The 20,591-nt window shown below is 41.2% G+C and overlaps 2 protein-coding genes across 12 annotated transcripts in view; both read left to right on the top strand.

The window, feature by feature from the left end:
• Positions 1 to 2,013, top strand: part of FAM184A (family with sequence similarity 184 member A) — a 64,932-nt gene extending 62,919 nt beyond the window's left edge. For all 6 annotated transcript variants that reach the window (XR_008329520.1, XM_053381791.1, XM_053381789.1 and 3 more), the window contains one exon: positions 301 to 2,013. Coding sequence is in view for 5 of the 6 variants with exons in the window: in XM_053381789.1 (XP_053237764.1) it covers positions 301 to 382 (82 nt within the window). In the remaining variant the exon portion in view is untranslated. The remainder of the gene's footprint in view (positions 1 to 300) is intronic.
• A 4,387-nt stretch (positions 2,014 to 6,400) lies between these two features.
• Positions 6,401 to 20,591, top strand: part of MCM9 (minichromosome maintenance 9 homologous recombination repair factor) — a 29,222-nt gene continuing 15,031 nt past the window's right edge. For 2 of the 6 annotated variants that reach the window (XR_008329516.1, XM_053381771.1), the window contains exons 1-7: positions 6,401 to 6,712; positions 9,138 to 9,454; positions 12,171 to 12,487; positions 13,807 to 13,888; positions 14,959 to 15,159; positions 17,089 to 17,214; positions 19,580 to 19,699. Coding sequence is in view for 5 of the 6 variants with exons in the window: in XM_053381771.1 (XP_053237746.1) it covers positions 9,145 to 9,454; positions 12,171 to 12,487; positions 13,807 to 13,888; positions 14,959 to 15,159; positions 17,089 to 17,214; positions 19,580 to 19,699 (1,156 nt within the window). In the remaining variant the exon portion in view is untranslated. Of the gene's footprint in view, positions 6,713 to 6,734; positions 6,871 to 6,923; positions 7,294 to 7,315; positions 7,773 to 9,137; positions 9,455 to 12,170; positions 12,488 to 13,806; positions 13,889 to 14,958; positions 15,160 to 17,088; positions 17,215 to 19,579; positions 19,700 to 20,591 lie in introns of those variants that run through there. The other 4 variants (XM_053381772.1, XM_053381775.1, XM_053381774.1 and 1 more) reach the window with 4 other exon arrangements.

The following is a 20,591-nucleotide window of genomic DNA, read 5'->3' as shown; positions in this document are numbered from 1 at the left end:
CCCACAGTACATTTTTTTTAAAAGGCAGCCATCCCATTCATTCCCCCGCCTCCCCAAAAATACTATTTTCCCCCACCCTCTTATGTGGCTTAGTGACCATGTGCTGCTGATGCTCTCCAATGGAGTGGATGATCGGAAATAGTAAAAATGGGCATTAACTAAATCAGGTTATCCTATGACGTGATACTTGATTTGCAAACATCGTGTGCTACGTATTGGCTTCTTTGTGCTTTTTCCAGGCCTTCTGCATTTTCACTGTTGGTTGTAGGTTAAATCTGTCTTTTCTTTTTATGAATTTAGCCCTCCTCAGACTGAAGCTTCTCCAATGGCTTCACCCGATCCACAACGTCAGGAATGGTTTGCCCGTTACTTCACATTCTGAGAGATTATTTTTGTGTGTGGCACAGTGTGGTGTGGACTGTTCATAAGAGCATGACCTTAAAATAAACCCTTATGTGAACAAGCTTACCTGTAATATGTCAAACACTGTGAATGAGAAAGTATTTTGTCTCTCTGATTTGAAAATGCACTGTATTTTATGTGATATTTGTTGGAATCACTTGACATGGTAATATAAATGTGCTTAATGACACTTTTATTTTTATTTAAAATGGAAGAGTATTTAAACTTTGTAATTACTGCATAACAAATTTTCGTAGAAGAAACTTAAAGCTTCCTACCCATTTTCCTATAAATATGTATTTTCTTTGGTTTCAGGAAAGTCTTTCCCCCTCCTGTCTCCCATCCCAAATGCAATCAGTTGCATGGTTATTGTATATCAAAATAAAACTGTCAACAGTTTAAAAATCAGACTGCGGGAAGATATGTTTAAATCCTTCTGTTTTTATTTAGTTATCTTGTAGAACTTGACTTTAAAAATTGTGTTTACTCTAAAAGTGGTGAAGAATGCAAAATAAATAGCAGTAGTATAGCTGATGGCCTTTAGAGTGATTTTAAGAACATAGTAAGAACATGGCATCCTTATTTCTTATCTACAACTGATCTGCCCTTTAGTAATTATAATTACTATATTTTAATGTTGGATTTCATCAAACTTTTGTCAAATATTTTATAAATACCTACAAAGACAGTGCTCTTTAGAACATGTGGGGCACTACACTATGTAATGCTGTATTAATGAATAATCATTTATGGAAATCTGCATTTTGAGGACATTATAATTTGGGAGCAAAACTCAGGCTTTACAAAAAAAAATAGTGCTAAATCAATTATGCATAATAAAGCATGCAAATCTTTCATTAGAGCTCCAGCATACTTAGCTTACAAAGAAAGATGTTCCATCTTACATTATAAAATTAAGCCAGGGACCACATGACCTTTTTCATATGGCAAATGAGCCTGATTTTCCACTCTATTACACTTGTCTTACAGATGTGCAATCTCTCTGGCAGAAAATATGTAATACCATGGCAAATCTGGTTTATATACTTTTGTTGATGATGTTGTCAATTCCAAGATTACCACAATGCAGCTGACACTGGTAATCTCAGGGAGAATTTTTTTCTTTTATGAATGTACTTTCAGACCTGATATTTGTATCTTTAAAAAAAGAGGGGGGATTGCTTGGTTATTTTAAATAAGATTTTTATCCTTCGATACAGAATTATAGCTCTTCATTATTTCTGCTGAAGCCCTGACCATGTCTTCCCATTATGCAAAAACATAATCAAAGGTACCATTAATAGTTACAATAAGTTTTATATGTAGCATATGTATAAAAGAATAATTTGTATGTTTTCATATAAAATATAAAATATTCTAAATCAGAATTTTAAAAATGTATCTCTTGCAAACTCAGCCTGAAAGCTTCACTGGAAGCAGTGTTCTAATGTTTTGCTGCTAATCTAAAGCAGTGTTTGGCAGATACTCTATGGTTGATGGATTTAACTGTAGGTATATGCAGCCTTTACATTAGAAGAAAGCCATATCGAGTCAAAGTCAGATTTCTTGGCTGTTGTGTGAAATAAAACACACTGGATGATTTTGCTATGATGTTCTGAAGTATTTGTTGTGTTGTGTTTCTTTTTTCTTCTTTGAGGTCACTACATTATTTTATCAAAAGAGCTCTAAAAATGAGAAATATTTGCACCTGGTATGATGCAGGTGGTGCTGTAGTCTAAACCACAGAGCCTAGGGCTTGCCAATCAGAAGGTCGGTGTTTCAAATCCCCGCGACGGGGTGAGCTTCCATTGCTCGGTCCCAGCTCCTGCCCACCTAGCAGTTCGAAAGCACACCAAAAGTGCTAGTAGATAAATGGGTACCGCTCTGGCGGGAAGGTAAACAGCATTTCCGTGCGCTGCTCTGGTTTGCCAGAAGCAGCTTAGTCATGCTGGCCATGACCTGGAAGCTGTCTGTGGACAAACGCCGACTCCCTCGGCTTATATAGAGCAAGATGAGCGCCGCAAGCCCAGAGTCATCTGCGGCTGGACCTAACGGTCAGGGGTACCTTTACCTTTACCGTTATGTATAGGTATAGCAATCTTTAAAGTTTACTTTGCTTCGGTTTTCTTGTTTACAAAATGCTCTTCATGGGGGAAGATCAATATTGCTAGGCATGCTGCCTTTCAGAGAACCTTATTCATTTCAGAGAAACTACTAACTGAGCAACCCTAATAAGTGTCAAAGAGCTCCTAGGTGTCCTGAAGCAGTTTTAAAACTTGCCTTAAAAGGCCTGTAATGAGCTAGATGCGTAAATCTTCTTCCAAAAATCATCCTCTCATATCAGCAACTCATGTATTCTTCACATATAAAGTCCCTTTCACGTGTACTTGGGGGCTGGCTGCACTGCACAATCCTGAGGACAGGTTCCCACAGCTTTTCCCTTTATGTGGTGTACACATAAAAGTGACTTAAGTGAAGCTATTCACTATCTCCAATGGAAAATTTGCATTATTTAAGCTTGTTCTTACATTCCACAGACAGGAATTAGAAAGTTTGTGGACATAACATTTAAAAATATTGCTTTACTTATCAATTCTAGATGGGAAAAACCCTCACCATCCGTACTATCCTTATCAATTTTTTAACCTCCCACAAGCAAAATACAAGCCCCCGCCCCAGTTAGACTATTTTAGGTTGATGATTTCTGTGGTCCAAACCTGTGTGTGTGTTGTGGAAAATGCTGTTCTCTACTCCTTTCAATGTGTTTTCAAAGATGCCTACATACTATGTCACTATATCATATAGCATGGGCAGGGCTTGATGGCAAAAGTGGATGAAGCTACACCATAAGACAAAGAAACATAAGAAAGTTTAGGCAGGACTATACCATATGGACACAATCCTGGCATTGCTGGGAAAATAATTCCACAGCTTTTTAAATATCCTGATCAAACGGGTTTTGTTTTACTGTTTTTGTTTTTAACCTGTCCTTTGCTTCAGAGTAATTCAGACACTTGCTCCACCTTGCCATTCTGCTCTAATATTTTTGTATGTGTCTATCTGTAGCCTCTATGCCTTCAGCTCTCTCAACAGCCTGTTCCAATCCCCAAATGCCTATGCCAGTTTAATCTTATTTACACCACAAGGTTGGAATTCCCTGTGGTGCCCCTTCTCTCTGCTAGTCAGTTGCAGCAAAAACAGTCTTAGGGCTTCTTAAAGACTTAACAGATTGATTGTGGTATAAGCTTTCATGGACTAAAATCATCTTCATCTGCTGGATCTGATGCATCTAATGAAATGAATTCTATTACACAGAAGCTAATGTCACAACAAATAAAACTGTTAATCTTTAAGATACTGCCCTGACTCTTTGCTGTGCTTTTTTTCTGAAGCAGTTCTTTAAACCTCAAATCCTCATTCCCAGTTGTAATAACCAAGTGAGAGATACATTGTTTGTATTTGTTCCTTACAATTGTCATTTCTTGCTCCCCTACCCTCTTGCTCTTCCCACTGTCAAAATTTAGATTCTTAAGTCCATTGGTTGTTTATGAACCTAGGTAAAACACTAAGCTTATTGATGGCACTTATGATAATAATAAAAGTGCTGTAAAAATCATCACAAGGTCCTTTGAGGAATCCTGGGAGAATGCAAACTAGGCATAAGGAGATAATAATTTTCAGCAATATAAGTATGCCGAGAACGAATCATTCTATTGTCTGTGTTGTCAGTTTGTAAGTTGCTCTCCCCACCAACACACTAAACTTTTAAAATAATAGGTTCTAAATTGTGGGAATGCGTGCACATTGATAAGATATTTACACATACATTGCTCCTCAGAAATGGATGAATAAAGGAAACTCTTGTCACCCTCTATTTGTTAATATTTGTGATGGAACCTATGAGCAAAAGGCAATTCTTGTATAAACACAGTTGCTTATGATTTATGCTGATTCTGCTCTGTATGATGTACCCTTGGGTCTTAAGGAAAGTCCTTATCCTGCTCTGTACCTTGTCACCGATGTGGTGGTGTCCAAAAGGAAGGCCAACTTAACTGAGTATCTGCATTCTCCACCTTTATCACCGGAATTAAGACAATAGATTAGCTAAGTTGACTGTTAGCTGTTACCACCTACTGAACATAGAACGGTACAACTCTACAGTAGCTTGGGTAAAAAGCCCAAAGCAAGGATGTAGACAACAATACTATAGGTTGCCTGTGATACCGCTATTTTATAGTTGCAGTGGCATCATCGGCATCAGTGTATTGGCAGGAGAGAAACAAGGGTCAGCCCTGATTATCTAGTAAAGAAGGGAAGAATGAAGGCAGAAAGGAGCACTGCATAAGGTCATACTTAATTTTTTTAAAGGCATTTTCTACAATTTAAAACAGGTGGCTAACTTGCAGAGCTTTTGATGTAGTTATACCACAATTCCCATTAATCCCAGCTATGCTGGCTGGGACTGGTAGCTATAGTTCAGTGGCAGCTGGAGGGCCACAGATTAGCCACCTCTGTTTTAAAGACTTTAGACATGAGCGTTCATGAGGGGAAAATAGAAACGTGCCACCCCACCCCGGAAATTCCACATAAACATAGGTAACATAAGACTAGGACTAGCCACCTGAGAAACTATCCAAATGCAATTTTGGTTTTAAACGCAGTGTAAGGAGTCTCTATGGGAGTATATTGTATTTAAAAATGGAGTTTTTAGGGGGCTAACCAGGTTGGGATGGCTGGGATAGCAGGCTGGTTGGTTTTTGAATGTCTTATGTAGATTTTTCAATTTCGTTGTTCTGTATGGGACAATGACAATAAAGATTATTGTATCGTATCATAACAACTCACAATGCAGCTAGAAAAAGTGCCACAGCAGTCATTGTACCCAGTTGTTTCTGGATGGAGGGCTGCAGGCAAGTACTCAAACTTGAGGTTTTTTTAAGTGTTCAAAGGACTTCCTATACAGTATCTCAGTAATCCTTCCAGCAGTTTGATGAGGTAGGCCAGTATTATCATCCCCATATCGGACATAGAGGCAGAGACTGAGAATGCCTGTGGTGGGATTGAGTAACTTGTAGCTCTCCAGATGTTGGATTCTAACTTTCATCTGCTCCAGCCAGCATGGCAAACCACCAGTGAGTATGGCATTTGTAGTCCAGCAACGCCTGGAAGATCACAGTTTAGTCCTTGTCCCCAAGAGTTCAGGGTTTTTATAAAGTAGATTTTCCTACTGTAGGGAAATTGAACATTCCAGGGGTTCCAGGACCTTAACCACGGATCAGTTTCCTTGAAATGAGAGACAGCAGACTGTTGTCTTTATGATACATGGTTTATTTATACATCTATACAACCTGAGCCTACAATGGAGGGGTTCACAGCATTAACACACTAGAAGGTCTTGCTTCTCCCATAGTCACAGCCTTGGATTCCAGCAGAAATCAGGCATGGCTCTCACTCACTGGCTTCTGCCTGCTCCTTGCCCCCAGCTCTCACACACCATTGTCCTACTTACTATAAGCCAGGTGGGGAAGCAGGACCCACCAATTTGCCCTCTGGCACAAAACCACTTCTGTTATACTAATAACCATGCTTAGGTCCATTAACACAGAGAAGCTGGTCTGGCTGCTTCAACTATGGAATCCTACACAGTTTTAACCCTCGTTGGATCCAGAACCCCAGAATTTAGAAGGGACTTGGGCCACGTGCAGGCTAACCCCCACAACTCTCAATATTTTGCATATACGTTGTTCCCGACAATGCTTGCCACTTAGGTGCTTAATTAATAAACACATATGCCTACCATTATATTTATTCACAAGTGGTACGAAGTTCAACGGGCAGTACCTTCCAGGTAATCCCGTTAAGAGTCTTAGGCTAGGACGCAATACGATGCCCAAGCGAGGCTCACATGAAAAGGGCAAGTTACCGGGACATAAGCCCCCATTGCACGCCTATGCTCGCGCGCTGTTAATCTTTGCACCCCTGCCTGACCTCTAGTTAGGGGCGGGAGGAGAGGGGAGTAACAACTCACTTTCTCCCCGCCGCTGCTGATTCCTTGGGTTTATTCCTGAGAAGAGAGGCATCACTATCCTCCTCCTCTTCTCTCCGGCGTCTCGCATCAACTCTCCCAAGCTCCTCCTAATAACCAGCAGCCAGCTCAGCTGAACGGGCCGGAGCGAACTTGGGAGAGAAGGCGGGGACCGAGAGGCGCCTCGTCGCTCCCGCCAACTGCACAGCGCTCGTCCCACCCACCGCAGCTTCCACCCGCCGGCAGCAGTGAAGACTGCGAGGAGTTGCCGGCCGACCCGCCTGGGTAAGTCGAGACGGAACCCCGGAGGAAAAGCGGGGGAGCTCTTTCTTTCTCTTTCCCCCCAATAACGCGCTCCTCCGGGGTTACTTCCTCCTCCACACGCTTCCTAGCGAAGACGCCACTCCGCCTGAAGAGGTGCGTCTCCCACAGCGGCGGAATTGGTTTGTACACAGGCGGATCTTCCATTTCAGCCTCGCTTTACTTTGCAGCCGACTTCTCCCGCCGCCCCTTTACGGCTTCTGCTCTTTGCAACAAGTCACAAAACCATCAACCCCCGGGGGCTCCCGGCGCCCTGAGCACGGCGGCGGGGCGGGGCTTTGCTTCCCACGAGCGCTGCGCTCCGGAGGCGGGAAATGCCGCTTCCTTCTGGGGCTGCAGCCGGCTCGGTGCTTCCCCTCCCTCCCCCGTCCGCACACAGCGCTTGCCTGAGAGTGTTTAGCCTGAGGCGCGCAATGTTTTCGATCAGAGCTCAGTACGACTGAGCGTGTGGAGAAGAGAACATGCGCAAAGTGCCTCTCCCTCCGCTCTGGGGACATACCGGTAGTCAGCAGCGTGTTAGGTTTTTGTGGGGGCCGCTTTGCCGGGTGAGCTGCAAGAACACCTGTGATAAAAAATGAATAAGGAGGCCCGAAGTCAAGGGCGACATGGCGGTGGAGGAGAAGGAATTTGGCCTCCCCTCTACCCCTCAAAACTTGCAGCTGCCCAGCTTATCTCTTCTCCACAGTGATTACTGGAGCAGGAGTCCTGGTGTCTTCCTTCCTGTTCAGTCCTGAAGCACCAAAAAGAGAGTTTTCAAGGCTTCCTGGTCAGAAGGCAAAAGTTCTGTGAGCTCCTGTACCCGTCTTCAGAACAGGAGTAAGCAAGGTGCCACCCTCCGGTCAATGTAGGACTACATCATACCTGACCCCTGCAGGCTGGGGCTGAGTGGAGCTGGATCCTAACATCTGGAGGGAGCCACCTTGGCTGCCCCAGTGTCTTAGATACATGGAAGTTAACCAGTGAGCATTGCTCAGGTTGATAACTGAACCAAACTACAGCTGATACATACCCAGAGTATTAGGAGGTATTAAAAATACTGATTTTTAATTCAATTTAAAATCAAACATTGATTTATTTTTTTATTTGCTCAGCCGATTTGCAGTATAACACCACCCTTTAATTTTCAGGGCAGCTCACATGTTGCAATAAAAGAATGGAGTTTCCGAAATTCTTACCTGCTTGCTAAAACTTAGAAGCCTGCCTTTTCAGAGCTCTGTGCGTGAAAGAGCAGTTTTAAATTTGTCGGTTTAAATAAATAGGCATGGTCGGATAAGAACTGATTTGCTATATCAGTAATAATGTTTATCATTTGTTAAACACCAGATAGGTATAATGTGTACATTATTGTCCCCCATGCGGTCTTTTGGGAGTTTGGTCCCAAAGTGTCATTAGTACACAGATGACACACAGCTCTAGTGCTCCATAATATCTGAATCAGGAGAGGCTGTGTGTGATGTCAAGCATTATCTGGGCACAGTAGACTAGATGAGGGCCAGTAAAGTGAACCTGAGCCCTGGGAAGACAGAGGCTCTGTGGGTTCGTGGTTCCTGTGCCCAAGAGACTAGAAAATTTCCAGTTCTGGTTGGGGTTTCACTTCCTCTGACAGAACAAGTTTTGGGGTGCCCCTTAGTACCTGCACATTTTGCCCCATAATTTTCTTTCTAGGAGGGCCTGAGACTTAAATTTTAAGAAATGAAAGCTCAGCTTCTGGGACATTTTCATGGACACCATGGTTTGCACAAGCATCCAGTTGGTGATCTCTGGCCTATACCTGCCCAATCACTGAGGTATTAGAGGAAACACTGTTGGTGGTCCCCCATGGTTCAGAGGCATGGCTCGTATCCGCCCAAAACTATGCATTTTGTATTGTTGGCCCAGTTTTATGGAACTCCCTTCCAGTTGAGGTCATTCAACCCTGTTGAACCTCTGGCGCCTATGGAACACTTATTTATTCTAGCAGGCATTTTAACTAATCTCTGATTTTATAGTTTTAACTGATGTTTACCTTTATTGTATTTTCTGTGCATCATTTAGAGACTACTGTAGTTAAGCAGTATGTAAATTGTTTAAATAATAATATGAATAAATAAAAGTTGGTGGGGAACACACCATGTAAAAATAAACATTGTTACTGAAATTTGTAGAAGTACAGGAGATGTGGGAGAGAATTTCCACCAGAAACTACGGTAGGCAGAAAACATGATAAAAGTTCAAAGTCAATTGTAGAAACAAGCCCAGAATGTGTTTTAAAAATTATTTTATTCATTTATTCAATTTATAGCCATCCCTCACAATGGAACCCAAAAGAAAAAGAAAGGTCGTCTGCAAATAATTTAAAGATGTGCATTTTTACTGGCTTAATGAAATTTTTTTCATTTTCTAATTATAGGTTCACTATGCTTCTAAGTACGGAACAGATAAACCTAATTGGACAAGTGTTTGAGTCGTATGTTCTGGAACACCACAAAAATGACCTCTTGCTGATTTTAAGAGAAAAAGATGACGATACGCATTACCCAGTTATTGTTGATGCTATGACGCTATTTGAGACCAACATGGAAGTTGGTGAATATTTTAATGCTTTTCCCAATGAAGTGCTCCCTGTTTTTGACAATGCGTTGTGCAGGGCAGCCATGACCCTTTCTCAGTCCATTCCTCAAACGGATGACTTTGTTGTTAAACAGAACCTTCATGCCAGGATATCAGGTATGAATTTCATCAGATTGCAACCATGTATTGAATTGCATTGAAGAGAAACTCTCCAGGCATTAGTGTAATTTATTTATTTATTTATTTATTCATTCATTCATTCATTCATTCATTCATTTATTACAAAGAATCTTAATGATTATAGAATGTAAAAAGGGGAGGTTGGAGTCTGCTGTTTTGTTCACAGTTTTCTTTTCTCCCAGCCTGTCTCCAGACAGTTCAAAGTGGCATGCAGGATTGCCACACGCTTTCGGCAGGTCTCCACCTTTCCCTCCCTCTGAAATGGTTCTTAATCAGTCCCACCAGCTCCTAGATTTTACTGATGTTATTAATTATTGTTCCTTTTTTCCATTATAATATTTATTCTCTGACCAATGGTCTCAGTCCCCCCTCGATGACTGCATCCCTTTGCTTGCTGGCCTCCCTATCTCTTATCTTATAAAGGGCAAAACAAGGTGGCTCCTATTATTCTTCAAATGCTTTACTTTTGGATCTCAGTTGTCTGCTTGTCTGATGCTTTGCCTGAGAACCATGCCAAAAAGATGTGCAGTAGCTTACTGAAGTGCTGTAGCTCTCTCTGGCTTGAGGTGCATAAGCTGTGCTTTAAGAAGGTCGTCGAGTTTAGGCCTATTAATAGAAAAAAGGATGCTGCAGGCAAAATGGTGGGAAAACATGAAGCTCTTCTTAATTTATGTAGAGAGTATAATATCTCCAAGGTTACAATAACACACACACACTCACTCTCTCCAGGGCTTACTTTGTGTTCTGACTGAATGATGGGGTGTTTTTGTTTTTAAAAGTATGGTGTGTTTTGTGATCTATTTTTGTTAATCACTCCCCTCAAAGGCTTCCTCCCTGTATGCACCTGTAGTGTCACACTGAGGAAGAGTATTGTTATCAGGAGGAGATAGTGTGATGCCATCAATTTTCCCTCTATAAGGCCTTGCATATCTTTATAACTATAACCTATGGATGTATCAGTTAATATGAATCTGTGTAGTCAGCAATTCTATGAACCTGCAGATTTAGCATTTATTGCAAAGGACTTAGTGAAATGCGTACAAATGGGGGGCGGGGATTCAGTTGGGGCAGGGGTGATCTGTCTTATAGAGATAAAGCAGAATATGGTCTCACAGTGATCACAGAATGCTTGCCAAGGCTTCGAGAACATTATAGGTTGACATGGGAGTTTCCTGCTAGCTATCTCCCTATGTAGAATTCCGGTAAAACATAAATAGTTTCCAAGGCCACGAGAACATGGAGAAATAAAATAATTATTTTATTATTTATTAAATTTGTATGCCTGCTTCATCAGAGGATCACAGGGTGGTTTATAACATAAAAAGACACAGTGATAATCAATATTGACAAGCTGGAATGTGTGCATAGGAGGGCGACAAAGTTGATACAGGGAACTGACCAGTGTGTCTGTCTTATCTGGACTGAACTTCAGTGCATTGGCTCTTATCCAGTCCACTAGCAAGGCAAGACAATGGTCTGGCACATCCACTGCTCCACCTGCAGATGTAAAGGAGAAGTAAGGCTGTGTGTCATCCGCATATTGCTGAAAACTTGCTCCACAATTCTGGATGACCTCACTCAGTGGTTTCATGTAGATACTAAAATGTGAAAAGGCTGTGTCAACAAAATAGGGTGGCATTGAAGAGGCTAGGGTTCTCATCCAGTAAGAATCCCACCACAGATCTTGTCAGCACAGGGCCTGCACCACTTGCCTGTAAGGAGCTTGAAACCACTACTGCATGGAAAGGAGGGGGTTCTTGGCAATCTACAAAGGGTAATCTCATCCCATGAATAAAAGCTGTAAAAGAGCAACCTGAATGTTTTTTATTGCCTATATGAATCCAAAATAACTATTTGGGCTTTGGTGAAACATCACCCAAGAATTCTGGGGGTTGTGGATGGCCAGCATATCATAAGCTTGACGCTCACATATGCTTTAAAACCTCTGAGTATTAGTTATGTGTTTTAAGCTTATTACCCTTATGATATATGTGGTTATGTTTTATCTGCTCTAGCCAGTTGTATCTGCATTTGCTTTAGAAGTTTTGTTCAAAGTCATTCAAGTGGAAAACACTCCACCATGTAATTAATTGAGAATTGCACATGGTAGATTAATGACAGATAAGTTCGAAAGCACGTCAAAGTGCAAGTAGATAAATAGGTACCGCTCTGGCGGGAAGGTAAAAGGCATTTCCGTGCACTGCTCTGGTTTCACCAGAAGCGGCTTAGTCATGCTGGCCACATGACCTGGAAATACTGTATGCGGACAAACGTCGGCTTCCTCAGACAGTAAACGAGATGAGCGCTGCAACCCCAGTGTCATTTGCGACTGGCTTTAACTGTCAGGGGTCCTTTACCTTTGGCTTTCTACTAGGGGCCAAGGGTAGCAAACATAGTATGCCCTAAAAATTGCTGAACTACAGCTCCCATAATCCCTGACCATTGGCCATGTTCACTGGGACTGTTGAGAGTTGGCATGCCACCAGTTCCCCATCCAAGCTGTTAGTAGTAGATCAAGTTAATGAAATACTTTGATGGCAGCTCTACATCAAGGTGTATCTGAGAATGCCTTGCAAACTTGTGCTGCTGGGGAATTGAAAATGCAGCCTTGATGGGATTTATCAGTGACATAAGAAAACATAGCTTTAATTAACATTTGTGGGGTAATATTTTCTATGTTCTGATTTACCAGGTTTGCCGGTTTGCCCAGAGCTAACCAGAGAACACATCCCAAAGACCAGAGATGTGGGACACTTCCTCTCAGTCACTGGCACTGTTATTCGTACCAGTCTTGTGAAAGTCCTGGAGTTTGAACGCGATTACATGTGCAACAAGTGCAAGCATGTGTTTGTAGTCAAGGCTGACTTTGAACAATACTATGCTTTCTGCCGTCCTCCAACCTGTCCTAATGAAGAAGGCTGCAACTCATCTAAGTTTACTTGCCTCACTGGAACATCCTGTGCTCCCAACAGCTGCAGAGACTACCAAGAAATCAAGATTCAGGAGCAGGTATCAAATATATTTAAACTAATACCATGACTTTTCTGGGACCCTAATTTTGCTATGGAAATCAGTGGATAGATGTTAGCTTCAGTGATATGTCTCCTCCATCCCTTTTAATATTGGCTATACCTTCTGCCGTGATTCTGTGTCCCAGCCATGGCACATTAGTTCCCACCATTCATCTCTGCAAAATTAGGATCTCACAATAGGGTTAACACAAATTGGCAAAATGCTTAAACAGATGATATGCCCTGATGACTGCCATAGCCGTTATAGTAACATGGATGCAAGCATAGAAATTATTATGCATTGTTTTACCATTCTGCCTGCATTCTACCTGTATCTTATTAATAATTATGGCAAACTTTAAATATACTGTGTTGAGATTGTACTGAATTTTCCCTGGAGGACAAAAACAATACAATTACCGGCATACATATAGATTAAATCCCTGTGTTGCAGCAAAATCACATTTTTGCATCTTCTTATAAGAAACATCTTAATTTTTAAGCAGACAACAGTCCTGGAAAATCACATTAGGTGTGCTTAAATAAACCATCAGGTAACAGTACCATTCCACATTGCTGTTTAGTTATTTTTTTCTCTTGATATTTTTCCAGCAGACATTGAGAGATGTGAATTAAAATGATCAGCACCTAAAATGGTTTAAGACCAAAGGCTAGTTTCATTGTCACTGATGGCTAACTTCCCACTCCATTTCATCTGAGCAGCATGCCCATTCAAATGCATTCTTTAAGAGAAAGTGCTTTTGTTTTAATTCAGGAAAAGTTTTGGAAACTTTGTATGCAGCATATGGAAATCCCAAGAAATGCATGAAATTGATGTACAAGAGCAAGGTGGCAATTGAGCTCCTTCCTAATTTCCTCCCCACCCCCAAATAATTGTAACAACCCAGCTGGTACCTCATCACCACATTGCCTTGTATTTATTGGTTTGACATGTGAAGTGTCCCCATGCTGTAAAAGTATTTCAAGGCCACAATCCTATGCAGATTGATTTGGTAATAAGCCCCACTGAACATCATGGATTAAATTATGACTCAACTTGCATAGGGTCAGGCTGCAAATTATTTGGAAAGGGGTCACCATAGTATTCATAACCTGTTTGAAATATAGACCAAATGAAAGCAGATTGCCTGGACACCATTGGGTAGCTAAAGAATTATTTCCCAGGGATGAGGCCACAAATGATCAACATAGGTACTCAAGTGTAATTTCTGTTGAGATATTTGTAGGATTCTAGCTCAGGATTATTTTGAACATTGTTTATCTTGAAATAAAATACATACACTTCTTGCAATCTAGGTTCAAAGGCTCTCTGTTGGAAGTATTCCTCGTTCTATGATAGTTGTCCTTGAAGATGACTTAGTTGACAGCTGCAAATCTGGTGAGTTCTGTGTCACTGCCTTTTGAAAAAAATCTTCTTTAGGACTGTCCATGTTTGAAAAGGTGAAAGCAGAGTTGTTACTGTCTAATATGAAAATTTTATATGCCATGTTGTTTTGCTGGCATTGTGGTCATACAATATGAAATCTTGATACTTTAGGACAATTGTGGCTTGTCAGAGGAAACTTCCATTTCAAGGGGCACCTTATTTTCTTTTTAGCCCACTGATCTTTTTAATGGTTTTTTAAAAGTCATTTTTCATTAGAAATTTATTCCATACCTTAATTACATTACCATTAGATGAAATAAACATTTCTTTTACCATGTTGCAGTACTAATTGCTAGATGAAGGGTCAGGTCAAAGTTTTTTAAACCCTAAATGTAAATTTGATCTGTTTCCAAATATTTTATTCTTTATATGCACAATTTAAAAATCATAATGTTTACCACTCGGTTGTTCCTTGCTTATAATTTGGTTGATTAGTGATTGTTAGCATTAAACTTTGTTTTTAGCAGGTATTATCTTGTTTGTTTATTTTTATTTGAGCTGCATTGCCTCTAAAACTTTACAAATAATGGTTTTAAAAAGTTGCTACGTAGAAGATAATGTCATTGACGTTAGGTGAAAGCTCAGTCAGTAGAGCATGAGACTCTTAATCCCAGGGTTGTGGGGTTTGAGCCCCATGTTGGGCAACAGATTCCTGCACTGCAGGGGGTTGGAATACATTGTCCTTGTGTTCCCTTCCAGCTCTATGATTCTGTGATTCCAATCCATCAGAGTGCTAGCATCTAAAGTATTTAGCTGTTAAACAGATGTCTGCAGGTATTAACCAAGTTAACTGAGAGAGAGGCAAAGGATGTGCTCTGTATGCAAATGCTAAGTTTTATTCCTGACTTTCCCATTTTAAGGGTTGGGAAAGGCTCCTGCACAAATCCTTAGAAAGCCATTTCCAGTCAGAATAGATGATGCTGACCTCGATGGATCAATAGTCTGAGTCAACCAAAGGAAGCTTTGTGTGTTCAGAATGTGATATGTGCAATATTGTTTTGACCATTCTCGTTTGTCCTCAGGTGATGACATAACAGTTTATGGAGTAGTAATGCAGAGGTGGAAACCTTTTCACCAGGATGCACGTTGTGATGTAGAGATTGTCTTAAAGGCCAATTACATTCAAGTAAACAACGAGCAGATGTTAGGTGTTATAATTGATGAGGAGGTCCGCAAAGAATTTGAAGATTTTTGGGAAAAACATAGGGGCGATCCCTTAGCAGGTTTGTAAAAGAGAATATAATAGATTAGTGGAATGAAAAAATGCTAACACACCATTTTTTTTAGTGGGGGGGCGGAACATATTCACAATTAGGCCTGTTTCGTTAGGTCTGATTTCTAAGCTGCTGCTTTTATGGAGGACAGTAGGACTTTTCTATCAGTTGGGCCATACCTAAATATGCAAAACCCACCTGCACTGTCAGTTGTTTACTCAATAAGTGCACATTTGATTCCTGTTTGTTTCATTCTCACAGCATTTTTCCTCATCAAGATACTTTGGCATCAGGAATTTTATTGTTTCTGAGCATTAAAAGCACTAAAACACATAGTTCAAAGCTTTCTCCCAGATAATAAATTCATAGCAAATTTATTGCAGGTTCTATTATGAACTTAGTTGTACAATGGTACCTCGGTTTACAAACTTAATCCATTCCTGAAGTCCGTTCTTAAACCAAATCTGTTCCTAAACTGAGGCGCACTTTCCCTAATGAGGCCTCCCGCTGCCAATGCCCTTCCACCATTCAGCTTCTGTTTGCAGACCAAGATAAAGTTCGCAAAAGGGAACACTACTTCTGGTTTTGTGGAGTTCATAAACCGAATATTTCATTAACAGGGCTGTTCATAAACTGAGGTACCACTGTATGCACTTTTTATATAAATAACTTAAAATTACATCAGAACGTAATGGTCTGTTGTCTTGTTAGATGATGTGTTGAGCAGCATTGTACATTGTACTGTCAAAAAAGTTATAGAGTTTTCTGCTTAGTGTGCAATAAATGGTGCCTAACTGAATTTCCTAGTAACTTTCATTTTAAATGATGGAGCAGTGCTGTGACTATTCAGGTTGATGGATGGGGAAGAGACATCCTAGAGCAGGCTCCCCCAAACTCGGCCCTCCAGATGTTTTGGGACTACAACTCCCATCATCCCTGGTTAGGGATGATGGGAGTTGTAGTCCCAAAACGTCTGGAGGGCCAAGTTTGGGGGTGCCTATCCTAGAGTCTGTGCAAGCAAGAAGTGGCCTTGGGGACAGACAGCCACACTACTTTATTTATTGATTCTGTTTGTGTGACCAAGAGGCAGAAGCCAGGAGCTGGCTTTTATGTGGGTAATAAATATTTACTCGAAACTAAGAGTTCTGTGTGCACTCAAATCTGCACATTGTACCACTGCCTGTGCAAAGGCATTCATTTAAGTGGAGAGACCTGATCTACTCAAACCTTCCTTTGCTTGAAATTAATTATTTAATGCATGAAGGATGTTCTTGCTGATGGTAGACTTCTGTACATCTGTCAGAGCTCTCACAGCCAGAACCAGTCTGTGTTATTTCTATGACCCCTCGAGTATACCTGTGAGGAATAATAATAAAGGTGTTTCAGTAAAGCTATAGATCTCATTTATTCCAATAGCACAAGGCATGGTGGAGCGCTGCCACTCACCTGACCTCTGGTCGGTTGTATCACTGCTGCTTATGGGAGGTTAGAGGAGGAGGGGCGAAGCGGCATGGAGGTTGGCATGGTGCAAATGCACTGGCAGGAGCACTGAATTAGCTCCATACCATGCCAACCTTGCTGCCACCTTTCCCTTCCACCTCCCAGTAAGCAGCAGCAACATGAGTGAGCAGCACTTCTCCAGTACACCACCTTCTACTGATCCAATTTCTACACGTTCTCTAAGTATCACTGCCCACTGGAAAACACTGAATCTGGGCTTTTTTCTCTTCAGCGTCATATGAGACCATTCCCACAACAAATCAATATTTACAAAAGTGCCATCTAATCATTATTATTTTTAATTCACCTGTCATAGTCTGTTACTTTAAATCAAGGAGTTCAAATGAGTAGTATCTTAGACAGTTGCTTGGGAAATGTGTGTGATCAGATATAGTTTGTTATCAGCTGAACTAATTATTTTCCCTCCCCTCTTTTCAGGGAGAAACGACATTTTAGCAAGCTTGTGCCCTCAGATTTTTGGGTTGTATCTTGTGAAGTTGGCCGTAGCCATGGTGCTTGCAGGGGGTGTGCAGAGAACAGATGCTGCGGGCACTCGGGTTAGAGGTTAGTATATATAAAACCTATCCCTCTTTTAAATACACGCAGCCCCCTATAGACCTGTCTCCTTTATCACTACACTGGCCTGAATTACTGCACCATTTGTAGTGTAAAAGAGCTGCCATCGTATGATTTTTTAATCCCTTAGTGCTTTCTTGATAAAGTAGTCCTATGAAAGACACTCATGTAAGTTGTCATGTCCCTAAAAACTCTAGAAAGCAACTGTATGTTGTACACTTTGAGGAACAATACCAACAGTCACAAAGACAGCTTTAAATTTGCTGTACTATTTCAGAGGACTGGGTCACTTTGTCACAACATTGTTGTGATGCTTTTCGTGGTACTTTAAAAATATTTTTTGATGACTTTGATTAGTTAAATTTAACTAATCCAACAGCAAGTTAATAACATTAAAATAAAGATTCAACCAGATTTTGGAGAGGAAAGAGCAAAATCTCACAAAAGCCTTGTTCACACATCATGCTGAACTGGGGTCGGCAACGTTTTTTGAGGCTGGGCCGGTCCACTCCCTGGCAGACCTCTCGGTGGGCCAGAGTGTGCATGCCCGCGTCTGTGTACACGCTATTTCTGGCGCACTTCTGGGATGGAGGAGTGCCCATGCACATGCGCATACACCATTTCTGGCACTCTTCTGACCCGGAAGTTGGTCCTCACAGTGAGGGAAAAAATGGTGCCGCGGAAAAGAAAGCATGGAATCCCCAGGCCGATCCACAGAACGGCTGTGGACCAGTTCCAGGAAGCTCATGGGCCGGAAGCAGCCCATGGGCCTTAGGTTGCTGACCTCTGTGCTAAACCATAGTTAACTGTGGTTAAAGGTGAATGTGCTGGGTGCATTAGGCTAAAATTGCGGGTACCTTGCTCTTCCACCCCTTCTGTTGTTGCATGTTGCATCTAAACTCAGACTCGTTTTGTTGCTCTCAAAATAAACCATGAGCTACAACCAAGGTTTGTTTGTGGCTTACCACTCATGGTGGTTTAGGGAGAAACAAATCATGAGTCTGGGTTTGGACATGATGCTTAGTGAAACCATGGCTTTGCTGCCGACAACACAGAAGTAGTAGCAAAGCAGCTGCAATTTTAGCCCTATGCACCAGCATGCTTTGTGTTCATCTTTAAACAATAGTTAACCGTGGTTTGAAGTGACATGGGAGCAAGGCCAGTATGTTTTGCCAGCCTGTAACTTCAAATAATTTTATTCCAGTCTTTTCTTTCCATACTTGCCTGTTATTTTTTCTTAGATCTGTTACTGTAGAATTTTCAGCAAACTGCTTTTCCCTGTGTGGGGGGGCAGAAGTGCTGTGTGCTGGGCAGTAAATGTCACCACTTGCGTAGGTGGATATAATCCTAAGAGGTTTTTGAATGGGTACATATATGCCATAGGTCACCAGAGCAAAATTTAAATGCCACCTTCAAAGCATTAATGTCATTTCTGTAGAGGGCTATTAAGTACAATTTTCCTGCAATAAACATTATCTAAACTATAGTGGAATATTCTTGAGCAAAGGCCATTTTTGTCAGATCATTCCCTCCCCATTTAGAAATGCCAAGTTACCACATGATGAGCTTGCATACTATCGAAAGGATGGGAAAACCCCACTAATGCTTAATCATAATCCTACTACTAATGTTTGTTAAGACATTAAATATTTTACATTTTCCTCCTGAGATCATGAGATGAATTGAGGTGAATGATCATTTTTGTAGCTAAGCAAAAATAAAATAAAAGCATAATTGTAATTAGGACAGAAAATAAGGAAATTGGTGTCTAAGACGTTTCCATAAACCTTTCAGCACATGATCCTTTCTTAGCAAAGTTGGGGGTTACATTTTTAAAAAATATATATTATTATAGTTATATCCCACTCTTTCCTACAAGGAACTCAGGGTGGTGCACTTTCATTTTATTTTGCCAATACCTGTGAGGTTGGTTAGGCTGAGATCCTGCAACTAGCCCAAGGTAACCTAGTGATCTTCATGGCTAAGTGGTAATCTGAATCCTGGTATCCAGGGTTCAGTATCAGGGTTGGACTATGCAGGTAGTATTCAATACATGTGGGCATGTCTGGTTCAGGGGTCAGAGCAGGTGGAGCACACAGGGCAGGTGGGTGAGATCCTTCTGTGTTTTGAGTGTACATACATTCAAGTACATACGATAAAACTGCCACTTTGTGGCTATCTTTTCATGGAAAGCAGGATAAATGTAAGGCTTTTTATTTTAAAGATTGGAAATTGGCTGGCATGATGGCATCATATTTCTGCTGTTTCATTATTTCTCTGGCCTTGCACCGAATAATTACTTTAATCTAAAATGCTGCTTTAGCAAACACTTGTGCGTTTGTTTCCCTGCAAGGTGAATCACATCTTTTATTGGTTGGAGACCCTGGAACAGGGAAGTCTCAGTTTCTGAAATATGCAGTAAAGATTACTCCGCGTTCTGTACTTACAGCAGGAATTGGATCCACAAGCGCAGGTAAAATGAGACATCCAAATGCACATTCAACTGCGGTTGGAATTTTTGTTTATATTGGGGGAGGAGGCAGTTGACAATTACCTTCTGAAAGTATCTACATCTTTAGGTTGTAATGAAGGAGTGGATTTTTTTTATTATTCACATGCAATATAAGTCTTGGTAATAGTGCATTGAGGAAAAAGCACTCTGTAGAAAACAGGACTTGTGCTTTGAGTCCTACCTCAAGATGTTGATGTATCTATACATGACAAAACATAATCTTTTTATTCCCAGAAGGCTCAATAGAACATGTGCTTTGCACACAGAATGCCCTAACTTTAATCTGCAAGCTCTTAATTTTAAAGGACTCTTCAGAATGTAAGAGTAGTTCTGCTAGATCAGACTGAGGGTCTATTCAGTCCAGCATTCTGTTTCCACAGTGGGCAAATAGCTATGGTTAAGTTCACAAGCAGGACATGAGGTCAGGTTTCTTCCAGTTTCCCATCTGCTGGTACTCAACCTTACTGCCACATAGCCTTTATCCTCAATTTTTAATCCAGTCCCTTTTAAACCATCGAGCTTGGGGACCTTATTTTCACACCCTGTTGTAGCAAACCCCAGAGTTTATATTTTACAATACTTTTGTCTGTCCCGTACCTCCTGAAGTTCAACTGCATTGGATGAACCCGGGGTGTCTATCTGGTATTATGTCATGGAGCAGGGCTGTGTAAGGACCCTAGGAGGCCATTGCCAGTTGGGCAGAACTGGAATAAATGTCATCTGTCACAGTGAACCTTTTCTAATATTTCAGCCCAGTTGTGCTTTCTCTTTGGGAGGACCTAAGAAGAATATGGGACACGAGTGGTGCTGTGGGTTAAACCACAGAGCCTAGGGCTTGCCGATCAGAAGGTTG

The sequence above is a fragment of the Podarcis raffonei genome, chromosome 3, assembly GCF_027172205.1.
Source record: "Podarcis raffonei isolate rPodRaf1 chromosome 3, rPodRaf1.pri, whole genome shotgun sequence".
In the NCBI taxonomy this organism is placed as follows: Eukaryota; Metazoa; Chordata; class Lepidosauria; order Squamata; family Lacertidae; genus Podarcis; species Podarcis raffonei.
This window is presented reverse-complemented; position numbering and strand designations above follow the sequence as displayed.